The 14,712-nt window shown below is 35.7% G+C and overlaps 1 protein-coding gene across 1 annotated transcript; it reads left to right on the top strand.

Moving 5' to 3' along the window:
• Positions 1-10,465: 10,465 nt before the first annotated feature.
• Positions 10,466-13,307, top strand: LOC133287886 (uncharacterized). The gene is made up of 6 exons (XM_061485575.1): positions 10,466-10,683; positions 10,778-10,875; positions 11,391-11,531; positions 12,747-12,772; positions 12,877-12,932; positions 13,014-13,307. Exons 1-6 carry the CDS (start codon positions 10,550-10,552, stop codon positions 13,039-13,041), a joined length of 483 nt encoding a protein of 160 aa, XP_061341559.1. The 5' UTR covers positions 10,466-10,549; the 3' UTR covers positions 13,042-13,307.
• Positions 13,308-14,712: the final 1,405 nt, after the last annotated feature.

The following is a 14,712-nucleotide window of genomic DNA, read 5'->3' as shown; positions in this document are numbered from 1 at the left end:
GGCCATATGGGTAAGTGCATTATCCATCCTATTGCTACCAAGATGTATCAGGCCATGAAACCAAATTTCGTGACCTTAGTATATTGATTGCCTATGGCTTTGACCCTGGGAGTTATTTCCATACTACAGTTTGGGTACAGTTTGTGTTGATTGCCTATGGCTTGACCCTGGGAGTCACACTAGACATGTGAGACATGTCAGTTAGCTATTCTTGGGGAGAGCCCTTGAATAGTTAACCAGAGTATTAGTTATGATGTGATGTTTTGCATTTAGCATGTATCAAGGATATTCCTTGTGTAATTCATAGAGTGCAGTTTCCCTGGTCATTAGAATTTGTAAATTGTATTATCAGTGTAAGGACTGGTGTACAATGAAATTGTAAATTGTATTATCAGTGCAAGGACTGATGTACAATAAATTGTAAATTATATTATCAGTAGAAAGACTGGTACATTGATGTTTCAGTGGGATTATATTTTCAGTAAGAAGATGGATGTAATAAGTAAGTCCATCATATGCTAAACAAGTCATGTTTAGACCAAAAATAATAAGTTTAGAAATTTTACGATTTTGCGTGCAAACAGTGCACAGTTTGTAATTCACAGGGCACTTCGTTAAAAACAGTGCAGAAACCCAACTGTGAATTGTTAATACTGTTCCTTAGGGAATAAAAGTGAACTAAAATGAGCTCTGAGAAATAAAATGACGAATATAAGTTTGAGAATGAGAAGCCTATGGATTACTGCAGCCCTTGAATATTCCGGAATGGAAGTGGGTTAGTATTTCCATGGATTTTGTAGTAGCATTGCCGAGAACTCATGCTGGTTTTGATTTTATATGAGTTGTGGTAGACAGATTGATTAAGTCTGCACATTTCATTCCATTCAAGATGAGTTTCTCAACTGAACAGTTGGCTCGATTATATGTAAAAGAGATTGTGAAACATAAACCCTTGAATTTTATGAAGGGAATCATGTGTTTATCCGTTTGTCTTCGACTACAGGTGTTGGACGTGCCCTTGGAATGAGGTAAATTAAGATTTGGAATTATTGTGGGACCACTAAAAGTTTTGGCTCGTGATGAGAAAGTTTTGAGAAACAAGGTTATTCTCATAGTCAAGATACATTGGGAAAGCTTGACTTCTGAAGACGCTACTTGGGAGCAGGAGAATGAAATTCTCCAGCAGTATCCTGAGTTTGACGTCAGGTATGTGTAATGTCTTATGTTTGATTTTGTGGGCAAAATTCTTAAAAGGTGGGGAGAATATAATAACCCTTACTAGTAATGGTGGATTTAATATTGAAGAATAATTAGAAGTAAAAGAAATAAAGTCACCTTTGGTGAAAAAGGAGTTAAAATGACAGTTAAGGAGTAAAAATGCAGGTAAATAAAGTTACCCGAAAGTAAAAAGTAAAATTATAAATATTACCATAAAAATATTCTGGACTAGTATACAAAGTTTGGTAGGGAATGGAGATGTGTAGATAGGTAAGCTGTTACCCAGTTAAAGAGTAACTTCAAATAAAAGCCTTAAGAAACCCGTAAGCTTTCATTTCTTCCTCTCCGTGCGCGTTGGTTACTGTCATTTTTTTTCCTCAGAAGCCAACGTAGGGTTTCATCTTTTCTTCCTTCCATTCTCACTCATTTGGTCACCAAAAGTCATGATGCCATACATGAAAATTGTAGAAAAAAGGCTAGTGAATCCATTCCACCACTCTATTTGGGCTGATTTGGCTTGTGGAAAGAGTTATTCATCACCCCTAATTCGTGGCACTATTCATCCTTGTTAAATAGTGGGGCTTTTGAGTGAGCAAAGCTTAGGTTTTGTTCTTTGGAGCTTGGAATAGCAACTATAGGTAAGAAACCTCTAATTCTATGGTTCTATGTTTGTGATTTAAGTCTTGATAATTGTGAGCATATTTTGGTAGAAAATAATTTAGTTTGAATTGGAAATTGATGATGAATTGTTGTTCGTAGTAGTTGAAAAGTTATTGAGAATAGATGTTGAAATTTGAGAAAATGGATGGCCTACCTCTCATGTATAATTCAACCTATATACAATAAAAGGGGTAGACCAAGTGTTTGATGAAATGCCAAAGTGAAAATAATACCTTGTATGTAATTACTGATAAGTGGTGTGAATTAGGATTGGTAAAAGTGATGAAAGTTAAAGAAAAAGACATTGTTCCTATATATATGTATTCTGGCCAAGAGGAAAAAGAACAAGGAATATCATGCTTTAATATGTTTGAATGTGTGTTTATGTGTCTTGAGGTTGGTTTGATTATCTACTTAATTGGAGTTATGTGAAGTGAGAAATAAAGGAAAGAAAAACATGAGAAAAAAATGATAAACACTTATGAGTGCAAATCTGCCATCATCCTGAAATAGGTACAAATGAGGTATTTGGTGATATTTAAATAAGAGATGATGATGGATATTCGATGTAGTGATGAAGGGAATGGTTGCTAACAAAAGATAGCTTGAGAAAAAGTCATGAACACACCTATATGTGTCATTTTCAACCCTTAAAGAAGTAAATGGGTTGGAATTGTATTGGACTTGGAATTATGATTTGTAAGTTATGTTGAGGACATGATAAGTCCATGTAAAGTGAGAAATGCCCACTAAGAGTTAGTGGTTTTATCCTAACTAGCTTTGGGGTTCTATATGTAAGTTTGAAAGGAATTAGTATATGACTTGTGTATTGGCATAGATTTAGCATAAACGTAAAGAAACGAAAATAAACGATAAAATGTATGCCTTATGTAAAATCTAGGCATGATAGCATTTTATTGATTTGTATTTTTGTATTCTTTCTCTAGGTGCACCTAGGAACTGAAAAAGATCGGAACCTTCTTGAAGATATATAAGTAACTTGTGCCACAAGTAAGCGGATTGAAAAAGCTTCAAGAGGTAAGCTCTATGTTTATGGGGTTCGCTCCTACTTTGTGTTCCGCCATAGTGTACGGACTGTGGTCGGGTTGTATGATATGTATGAGATATATTATATAGATGCATTCATATAGAGCTATATGATAATATGATATGGTTTGTTTTGATGTGTTTACTTTGATGTGTTAATATGATATGTTTTGTTATGATATGACTTCTGTAATATGATTTCTGTAACAATATCTGGCCATTGATTGTATAGTACCCGGATGTTCGCTTTGGGGTCCTCCCTCGGGACTGATGGTGTACGCCTCTGATATGTTCTGGTTCCGCTTTGGGGTCCTCCCTCGGGAACACGTGCGTTAATTTCCGCTTGGGGTCCTCCCTTGGGAATGACTGCGTACGCCTCTGATATGTTCTGGTTCCGCTTTGGGGTCCTCCCTCGGGAACACGTGCGTTGGTTTCCGCTTGGGGTCCTCCCTTGGGAATGACTGCGTACGCCTCTGATATGTTCTGGTTCCGCTTTGGGGTCCTCCCTCGGGAACACGTGCGTTGATTTCCGCTTGGGGTCCTCCCTTCGGAATGACTGCGTACGCCTCTGATATGTTCTGGTTCCGCTTGGGGTCCTCCCTTGGGAATAACTGCGTACGTTTCTGATAAGATATGTGTATATGTTTTGTTTGGTTATGATATTTGATTATATGACATGTTTTATGGGATATGTATGATGATTTACTAAATGATATTTGTTACGAACGTTGATTTCCGCTTGGGGTCATTCCTTGGGAACAACTGCGTACATCTCTGATATAACACGTTTTGTTCTGATGTGAGTATTGTGATGATTTTTGTAAAAGATATTTGTTACGTGCGTTGATTTTTGCTTGGGGTCATCCCTTGGGAATGACTGTATTTGTCTTTGATAAGATATGTATATATGCTTTGTTCAGTTATGATAATTGCTTATATGATGTTTTGTATATTATGTATCTGACTGTCATGCAGGAAGTGAGCCCAGGGTATGGAGGGTTTTCCATAAACCTGGAGTTTACTAGAGATTCGTCTCTAACCCCGTTTGGGGATATGATTTCAGGAACACAGTTAATTGAAGAGCCTCATGGGACCAGGACACTAACCGTGGCTAGAGGTACTAGTATGAGGATGTGGAGTTCTTGGTGGTCGGATGCTACTATTTGTTTTAGACGTATTTTTGGAAAAGATGTATTGTTGCATAGTGTTCATATTCGATACATGTACATTTATGTATTCAGGCATGATGATATGACTATGTAGTATTCAGTTATGTTATGTATTGGATTGCATGCTATTAGATTTGTGGCACGGAGCCAAGTTCAGCATGCGCCCATAGATGGGTATCTGAGTATATTTGCATGACTGGTACTTTTGGAAATATATATTGTTTAAACTGTCTATCAGGAACTCTTGAGAGTGGGATTGGAAAATCCCCAGTTGTCCGATTTACAGAGGTTACTCTGTCCGATTTTCGTCTCCGTAAAATAAGAATTAAATTAGAAGAAGTATGCAATGTGATATGTCATGTGAAAAAGGATTAAAGAAAAAGTTAATTCGTATTTTCGTAAGTTAAGTCTTCTGTTGTTTCTGTTAAGTGTCATATTCATGTTAATTGAACCGGCTCGAGACTGGGGATGTTACACAGCTCCACTGACTGCACTCCTCCAAAAGGATGCCTTTAAATGGGATCCCAAGGCCACACAAGCAATGCACCGATTGAAGGAGGCTTTGACTAATCATCCAGTGTTAGCTTTACCTGACTTCAGTAAGTCTTTTGTACTAACTACAGACGCCTCAGGAACTGGTGTGGGAGCTGTACTCAGCCAAGATAACCAACCCATTGCCTTCTTTAGCCGCAAGTTGACTCCACGAGTGCAGCAAGCTTCTACATACGTCCGGGAGCTATTCGCCATTACAGAAGGAATGGCTAAATTTCGTCAATATCTGTTGGGTACTAAATTTACCATCCGTACTGATCAGCGCAGCATAAAGAACTTGATGGCTCAGGTGATCCAGACACCTGAACAGCAAAGATTTTTAGTCAAATTACTTGGCTATGACTTTGATATTGAATATTACCCTGGTGCAATCAACAAAGTCGCTGATGCTCTGTCCCGGAAACACGAAGGTGAAAAGAGCACGGACAGGACAGCTTCTCAGTTGCTGGTCTTATCTACCAGGATTAATCCCCTGCTACCTGCTATTAAGGCAGAGGTCACAGATAATCCCGAATTACAAAAAATATTAGTTGCTCTTCAAGACAACAAAGAAGGGTTTGAGAATTACCACTTTAAGGATGATCTGCTCTACTTCAAAGGTCGTATTGTGTTAGCTAGTACTTCAGCTATCCGAATTACCCTGCTCCATGAATTCCATTCGACAGTGGTGGGCGGTCATGGTGGTATCCGCAAGACCTTTCATCGGATTTCTAATCACTACTACTGGCCAAAAATAAAGTTTGATGTTCAGGAATTTGTTCGTTCCTGCCCAATATGTCAGGTTACTAAGTACCAGCCTCTGTCCCCTGCTGGTCTCTTGCAACCACTGGCTATTCCAAAGGCGGTCTGGGACGATCTCTCCATGGATTTTATAATCGGATTACCACCATCGGAAGGCAAGACTGTTATTATGGTGGTTGTGGATCGCCTATCCAAGTACTCCCATTTTTCTGCGTTGACAGCAATTTTACAGCTTCGAAGGTGGCTTCTGTGTTTGCTTCGGATTTATGCCGCTATCATGGTATTCCGCGTTCGATAGTATCAGACAGGGATCGAGTTTTTCTCAGCAAGTTTTGGCAGGATTTGTCTCGACTGAGTGGTACCCAGCTCCATTTCAGCACTGCCAATCACCCAGAGAGTGATGGTCAGACAGAGGTCACCAATCGAGGATTGGAACAGTACTTACGCTGCTATACTATGGAAAATCCAAAAGAGTGGACACGATACTTACCATGGGCTGAATTCTCATACAACTCCTCATTTCATTCGGCCATTGGCTCCACCCCCTTCCAAGTGTTGTACGGTAGACTCCCTCCACCGTTACATCCATACGAGCAGTCCTCATCCCCCATCGAGGCTGTAGATACCTTGCTGACCCAAAGAGATCACATTATTAGACAGATCAGGGAGACTCTCCACCGCACTCAGCAGCGCATGAAGAGCCAAGCGGACAAACATCGTCGAGATGTACAGTTCACCGTGGGTGACCAAGTTCTCGTCAAACTGCAGCCGTACCGTCAGAAATCCGTCCGAAATCAATCCTTCTCCAAGCTCCGCCGCCGCTATTACGGCCCGTTTCCGGTGACTGAACGCGTGGGTGCAGTAGCCTACCGTCTCTCCTTGCCCGCCGGTTCGCGAATCCACCCGGTGTTCCACGTTTCCCTCTTGAAACCGTATCAGAAAAATGCGTTCTTTCACCCGTTGCCACTGCCAACCGTGACATGGGATAATCACCCTGTGACCGAACCCATGGCACTCCTGCGTTCCAGGACCATTCCCAGGGGAAAAGCTACTGACTTTCAAGTGCTTGTGCAGTGGAGTGGGCTTCCCCTCGAAGATGCTTCTTGGGTGTCTTTAACTGAGTTTGCTCAGGCCTTTCCTCACTTCGATCTTGAGGGCAAGCTCGAATCTTTAAGGGAGGGGGGAATTGATACGCACCCTGGACCAGAGATAGAAGAAGGAAGCGGTGATATTGAGACAGAAGAGGTAGTGACGGTGGAACCGACATCAGAGCAGAGGAAAGAAGCTCCTAGAAAAGGGAGCAGGTTGAAAGTGCGCTCCAAGTGGATCAACGATTACCACTTGGAATGATGTGGGCCGTAGTGGGGTCAGAAGCCCAATAGGTGAAATAGGAATAGAGGCATTAAGTACATGGATTGCTTGTAAATAATGGGCCTACGATGAGTAGCCCAATAGGAATACAATGAAATTCTCTTTTATAGTGAAAGTCACGTCTTAGGAGATTTTTATCTGAAGTTTGTAACTGAATTTCCCCTTTCTTCTTCCTCTATATTCTTCTTGGAGTCCCCGGTAAACTCGAATTGCCGTTGAATCTGGCAATATACATTTACTTGTTTTGTTTTCCCGTTCTTGATCCCATCAAATTCAAACAAAGTTATGTCATTTAAAATTTCACTCAAGAAAGTGTACGTGTTACTTTCACTCATTCATTTCATGCCCATAAATCTTGCTATGGTAAAGTAAGTAATGCAACAGCATACATGAGGAATGAATTTACTAAGATGGTCCATAAACTTTTCAATGGGGTCACAAAAAAAGGCTTCCCCTACTTAAAGAGACCTGAAACAGGAAAAGCAAAGCAACACAGTATTTTGGTCCTCTACATGCACACAGAAGGGAATGGAAAAATCAGTTGCCTAAATTATTTTGAGAGTAAATATCATTTTTGGTTCTCAGCAAATTTTACGATACCCGCTTTAGTCTCTAGTAAATAAAAAGGCTCTTCGTGGTTCCTAAGAAATTCAAAGTGAATCTATTTTATTCTTTTTGAGAAATTAATATGGTTCTTTTTTGAATTTACAAGGAATCACGATTTCAACTAAATGGATCCATTTTGAATTTTTTAGAAACCACTAATAATCTTTTTATTTGCTAGGAATTAAAGCGAGTATCGTGAAATTTGTTGAATTAAAAAAAATATTTATTTTTATTGAGATTCATTTGATTATAGTACACTGGGATCATTTCTTGCACATGTCCTGCATTTAAGAATTCTTGCAGTTGCAGGGCTAGCTGTACTCTTCCATTAGGCTACAAAAAAATATATGAACTTTCTCATGGTTTTTCAATTATGACTGATTGTTTCAATAAAGAGAAAGTTCATTTTCAAATATATACAAAAAAAAAAAAAAATTCTTATATACGACAAAAAGATTCTTGTACACGACAAGGAATGTTACTTTGTTAATTGTTTATTATTTTTAAAATTTTGTTAAGAAAATGAAAATATTTGTTCATTTTCATTATTTTACTGACAATGTTAAAAACAAGATCACATTTTATATAAATATAATAAATAATATCAACTAATAAAAACAAATACTTAGGAGTTTAAATTCTGTTTTCATCTACCAAAAAAAATTTCTGTTTTCAAAAATAATTTTTAATTTTCAAAAGAATAAAAACTTTATTTAATAATACCAGTTTTATAAAAATAGTTTTAAAAATTATTTCAGTTATTTCTATTTTATATTTTGATTTTTAACTTTAAAAAAATTAAAAAATACTCATTTCATTAGATATTTTATAAATTAATTTTAAGAGAAAAAAGGGTAGAACACCATCAAATGGGCGAACATCATCGGAACGGGTTCCGGGAATAAGGCTTTAAACTCACCCCAAAGATGATATCGGAGAAGATCGAACACATTCTCTCACTCATGATTTTCATTATTTATTTTTGGAATATCTCTTTCTCTCATTTAAAAGGACACAAATTTATGTCATTTAAAATAACAATATTCAAACTCATTAAAAAATTATAATAGGGCGTGCATGACAACCATTCTATTCCCTAACACTGTTTCTGAAAAGAAACAATTCTTTTCTATTTCTAAAAAAATATGTTTGATAACATGTTCTATTTTTATTTCGAGAAAGAGAATTACATTTGATAACACAACAAATAATATAATAAAAATAGAAAAAAGTGTTTGTCATTTTAAGTGACATAAAATTATGTCATTTTAAAAGAGAGATAGACACAAAATAATTTTTTTATTTAAAATTTAAATTAAAAAAATCACCCACTTTATCTCCCCCACGATTTTTATTTTTTGTGTCTATCTCTCTCCTAAAATGACATAACTTATATCATTTCAAATGACAAACACCAAACTTATGTCCGCACATTTATCAGCTAGCCCCCAAATTTTTTTTTTTTTTGCAATCAATCCTCTCTTTTTATAAAAATGAAAATGGAAACAAAGGATAAAGAGAGCATGAGAATGAGTACGTGACAGGGGAGAAAGAATAAGTTTTCTCTCTAATCAATTTGCGTTGCTACGTTATTTTAATCATCTCCGTATGTTACTACGTTGCTAATTAATATAAGAATAAATATCCTTTTTAGGTCTCTAACAAAAAATTTGGTTCTACTATAAAAAAAAATTAGTCACCTGATCCATATGAAATTCAAAGTGGATCCATTTTGATCTTTTTGAGGGACTAATGTAGGTCTTTTTTGAATTTATGAGAGACCACGATTTTAACTAAATTGATCCACTTTAATTTTTAGGGATCTCGAGACTAATTTTTTTTTTTGTAAGAGACTAAAATAGGGATCATGTTTTTTTTGTTAGGGACTTAAAAGAATATTTACTCTTAATATATATATTGAACCAAAAGACAAATAAGCACCCATAACCAAGAAAAAGAAAAAGAAAAACCTGAAGTAAAATTTTTTATGACCACACTTGTGGGCATTTTCCCGCAAGTGGGTCCGCCACTGCATGGTGGTGGCAACGGTGGAGGTAGTGGTGGCGATGATGGTTGTAATGACATGATGATGGTGATGACGACAATGGCTGCTACGACGATGGTGGCAGTGGTGGTAGTGGCGGCGGCAATAGTGGTGATGGTGACGGCAATGGCTGGGGCGATGGTGGTGGTGACGGTGATGGTAGTGGTGGTGGTGGTGACGGTGACATGGTGGTGGTGATGACAATGAGTGGATGTGGTGGTGATGACGATGAGTGGATGTGGTGGTAAACCAGTTCATTTTATCAGAAGAGTTTTTTATCCTGTTCTCGGGAATAGAGATTTAAAAAAAAAAATTCTGAAAAGATTGGCATCGCACATTCTTTTTATTTCTTTTTGTAAATTTTTTTTATGGTTTACGTGGACTTGTTGTTTTTGCATTTTTGGGTTTAGTGTTTGTTATTTTAAATGATATAATTTATGTCATTTTAGGAGAGACAGACACAGGAAAATAGAAATCATGTGAAAGAGAAAATGTGTAGTTTTTTTTTAATTTAAAATTTAATTTTTTTTTCTATGTCTGTCTCTCTATTAAGAGGACAGAGTGTTATCTCATTTAAAATGACAAACACTATTTATTTTTGGGAAATATTACTCTCCTTTTACATGAGGTAACTTATCTCATTTTCTCTCACTTCGATTTTCGCACCCTATTTTTTTTTTCTTGTAATGGTGGGACCCACTCATTTTCTCTCTATCACATAAGATAACTATCTATCTTATGTGGATGGAGATTAATAAAACCCCTTATTTTTATATCAAAAAGCAACAAACTTAAAATTGAAAAAGGAAAACATATATATAAAAAAGGGTTTTATAAGAGTTATGTTGTAGGAAAAGTGATTGTGTTATGTTATAGAGATTCGTTTTGCGTGCCGAAGTTTTTTTTTTTTTTTTTTTTGCTGCGGGCCCCACAAAATGTTGTGTGTGTAGGAAAATTTTTGTGGTCATGTTAAATGATAGATGATAAACCCTATAAAAAAAGAGCAATGAAATGATAAAAAATAAAAATGCAATCCGTGTTACCGTATAGGGTTCCGTGTATAGTAGGCGTATGCAGGAAGCACAGAACAAATAGAATTGGGATTGGGAGTGTGAACGTGAGAAGAAAAGCAGTGACAGCAATGCGTGCCGTGGTTCAGCGCGTGGCCTCTGCATCCGTCGAGGTCGAAGGCCGCGTCGTATCGGAGGTTGGCCCCGGCCTTCTCGTCCTTGTCGGAATCCACGACTCTGATTCCGATTCCGACGCCGATTACATGTCATCTCCATCTAATTTTCTTCTTCGTTTTTTTAATACTACTTCAACTTCCAATTACTCAATTTATTATCATTATTTTGTATTATTTTTACAGATGTCGAAAGGTCTTGAATATGAGGCTGTTCCCAAATGAAAATACAGGCAAAGCATGGGACCACAGTGTAATGCAGAAAAATTATCAAGTTCTACTAGGTAAACTATTCACATTATATATAGTATATATATAGGTTATACTTAGAACTTATTTTCGTTTACAACATCTTATAATCGTATCTTCAGTGTTGATTTCCGGCAATAACGGTTAAGATTCTTACAAATTAAATTTATTAATTAATTATTAATTTACAATAAATGATAATTGTTGATTGGCGGAAATTAACAGTTAAGATATGGTTAACTATTTGGGTTGTAAATATAGGGGACGGTTATACTTATCACTAGGTAAGTTTATCACCCTTACCACTAATTTCATCACCGTTAGATTAGAATTAAATCAACGGTTAAGTGAGTAAAAAATTAGGATTATAAAAGATAATTATGAACCGTTGGATTTAATTCTAATCTAACGGTGATGAGATTGGTGATAAGGGTGGTAAACTTACCTGGTGGTAACCCGTAAATATAACCCATCTCTATATATATAAATAATTAGTTTTAATTGCTTTTTAATTATTTTAGTTTATTTTATTTAATGGGTTTTGCAACAGTGAGTCAGTTTACCTTGTATGGATTCCTGAAGGGTAACAAACCGGATTTTCACGTTGCAATGGCGCCACAGATAGCCAAGCCCTTCTATGCTTCTTTAGTTGACAGGTTTAGGAATGCCTATAACCCTGATGCAATCAAGGGTATGTTATGAATTGTTTCAACTTTCATTTCTATTTCTATAATAATATAGTAAATCACTAAGACAAAGATATACGGACAGAGGCATCATTTTATTTATGTTTTCTCTTCTGTTTTCAGTAATAGCAATGCATTATTTTCCATTCATATATTGAAGAAACAAGTTATAAGTATTTGATGTAGTTAGAACATACAGTATTATGCTATAGAATCCCTTCTTATATTAAACATACCTCTAGTATCTGTACCTAATATCTAGTGTAAGGGTAATTCCCCAACTAGAGATAGTCCTGATAAAATCTAGAGTGGATGCCTCAAAATAGCGGTGTATAGAACAAGTCACGGTCTTTTTCCTCTGCAGAAAATCAGGGTATTTAGGAAACTGCTATCAAATCCTTTCACTTTTCTCTCTTTCCTGATAGAACAGAGGGATGTCATATGCAATGTGGTAAATGGCAATGACAAGTATTAACCAGTTATCTATTGTGATCAACAAAGATGAATGCTAGTGCAATCTTTTCATGCACTCTATCAAATCAAGTTACTGTTAATTCAAAAATTTATTTGGCATGCGATTATTCCTTCTTAGTAACAATGTATTGAAACTAGTCTTTCGGCTGATCTCTAGTTTAATTATAAAACCATGATGTTGGCAATGCATATGATCATGATGACTGTTCAATCCTTTTCTCATGGCATATAGTTGGAAATTCATTAGTTGTTCTATGAATCTTGTCGATATAGATTTCCTGGGCGTTTGGTACATGTGAAATTTTTTTACTAAGGAAATACAATTACTAAGAATATGGTGAGAAAGTGAGTTTGGTAGAAAATTTAAAAAAAAATTGTTTGATAGACTAAAATATTACCGGAAAAATTGGGTTAATGTTGTGTTTGATTGTTTAGTTGCATGCCCTTTTTACTAGCATCCGAAAATACCATCTATAAAGTGGTATTTCTAAACAGTAGTTTTCAACACAATTTTCACACAATTGGCAAATCATGGGCAACCAATTTTACTAGGCATATTTTTTAAAAACTTGTACCAAACATAGTATAATACAATACCCACCCTCACTTTCCTAGCAATCTCAAAAGAATCCACCTACCAAACACCCCTAAGAGGAGTATTTGTTGTATTCGTGTTGCTTTGCATTGATTCCCTTTTAAATTTCGCTAGAACCCCACTCTTAAGCTCATTTCAATTTCTTATGCAGATGGTGTATTTGGAGCGATGATGAAGGTAAAGTTATGTCACCCAATTCCTTGTAGGGTGCCTTTATTATGTTTCAATATCTAACGCTGCCTATTTTAACAATCCTCACACTTGTGTGTTGCCGTGAGCAGGTAAATTTGGTTAATGATGGACCCGTTACCATGCAGCTTGATTCACAATCACCCAAGTTAGTTGATGATATAAATTTTGAATAATAATGTTTGTCTTTTCCGTTATAAGGACATCATTGACAATTTAAATCATTCAGGAATACTGTTGATGCATCAGAATCTTGATCAGTGGTTGATCTGGCTTGATGAAAATGAATTTGAATTCTAACCCTTTTTGTCAGCAACACCAAATGTAAGACGTTATTTTTATTGTTCAATCTATTTAAAGCTCTTTCACCCCCAATGTAATAACCTTACTATTTTGTAACACTATTCAGCTCAAAGAATGCCTAAGTTTGTCCTTGTCCGTTCTGCGATTTGGAAATAGAGTTTGAATCCTACAGGCCACTAAGATTAATCTAGTAATAGGGATTTAAGTATATTATATTAAGTTATCTGTTCAATTCTCACTTTTTATATATATATATATATATATATATATATATATATATATATATATATATAAGAGTTTGGATCTACTCGTCTTCGTCGTGGATTGATCTTGCTCTCCATGGATTATTTCATTCAATTTGTATTTTGTTTTGATAGCATTAATGCACAAATAACGAGTTAACCGCTGTACTCTGTTTCTTTTTTTCTTTTTTCTTTTATCATTGCTAACAAAAATGTCATCATCTGTGATTAGCCGTTGCAAATAGATTACAAATGTTGGGATCTCTTTGTGTGACCTATAAAAGTATTTTACTATATTTTGTATTACTGGATTTATCACTGTATTGTGCAATGAAATAATTTAGATGAATTTTGTATTTTTTTATCTCTTTAACATTTTTAAAATAATATTATTTTTATTATTTTTATTCTTTTTATCTTACAAAAATAGGAACCAAATAAACAAGTACCAGTAGAATCGGAATGATATTCCAAAAAAACAAGGCTGGGCATAAGGAACCGTAAATATAAATGTGCATTTATTTTGCACCAGCACCGGCGGTGTTCAACAATTTTGTCTGTCATAATCATGAGTTGGGTACTTATACGTATATTTATATATTTATTTGTTTATTTGGGAGGTAGAAGCACCTGATAGGGGAGGAAAAATGTGACCTAGTAGGGGATCAAATTTCTGATACGAACATAAGTGAAATTTTATATTGGTTAAAAATGGACCGCGTAAACACAGTAGAAGGATTCATAAAATTAACATAGATTTTGAGTTGAGATGTGATAAGTTTATTTATTGTGGTAGATTGTCATTTAGCCTACTGATAATAGTTTTCTTTGTCATGGTTAGTGTTTGAATTTAATGGGTTAGCTAAACAGTGATAATTTTTAACACAATCAGCAATAGCCCTTTGGGCTTGAAACGTAAATTTTGTATAAGCCTAATTTTTAGTTTACCCTGTGCCCAAAAATGGTTCTATGCAGCACAAAGTAGACCAAAAAATGGGTTTGTGCCACATTCACACTGCAAGTTCAAAAAGCTCTTACGTGAGAGGATGTGTTAGAAAGATATAATATTATTAATATAGCATCATCCAATGCCTTAAGGTTTTGGGTTGAAGTGACCTTTATCAAAATTGACCCAAAAAAGTTGAGTTGTGACGCGTGTCAACTCGTGAACCCAAAATTAACCAACGTTAATTTTCTTACATGTTATTCATGTCGTGTCATAAACATGTTATTTGTGTATTATCATGTAGTGTCAACGCGTTTAATAAGTAACATAGTTTGGGTTTGACAGGTTATTTACGTCGTATTCTATCGTATCGTATAATGTTAACCACATAATAACCAACACATTATGAGTTTAAAGGTTATTTGTATTGTATTAAC

The sequence above is a fragment of the Gastrolobium bilobum genome, unplaced genomic scaffold (genome assembly GCF_033153095.1).
Source record: "Gastrolobium bilobum isolate Gb01-03AN ecotype WA unplaced genomic scaffold, APGP_CSIRO_Gbil_v1 utg12072, whole genome shotgun sequence".
NCBI lineage: Eukaryota > Viridiplantae > Streptophyta > Magnoliopsida > Fabales > Fabaceae > Gastrolobium > Gastrolobium bilobum.
Note: the sequence above shows the minus strand (reverse complement) of the source record. Positions and strands in the feature narration are given on the sequence as shown.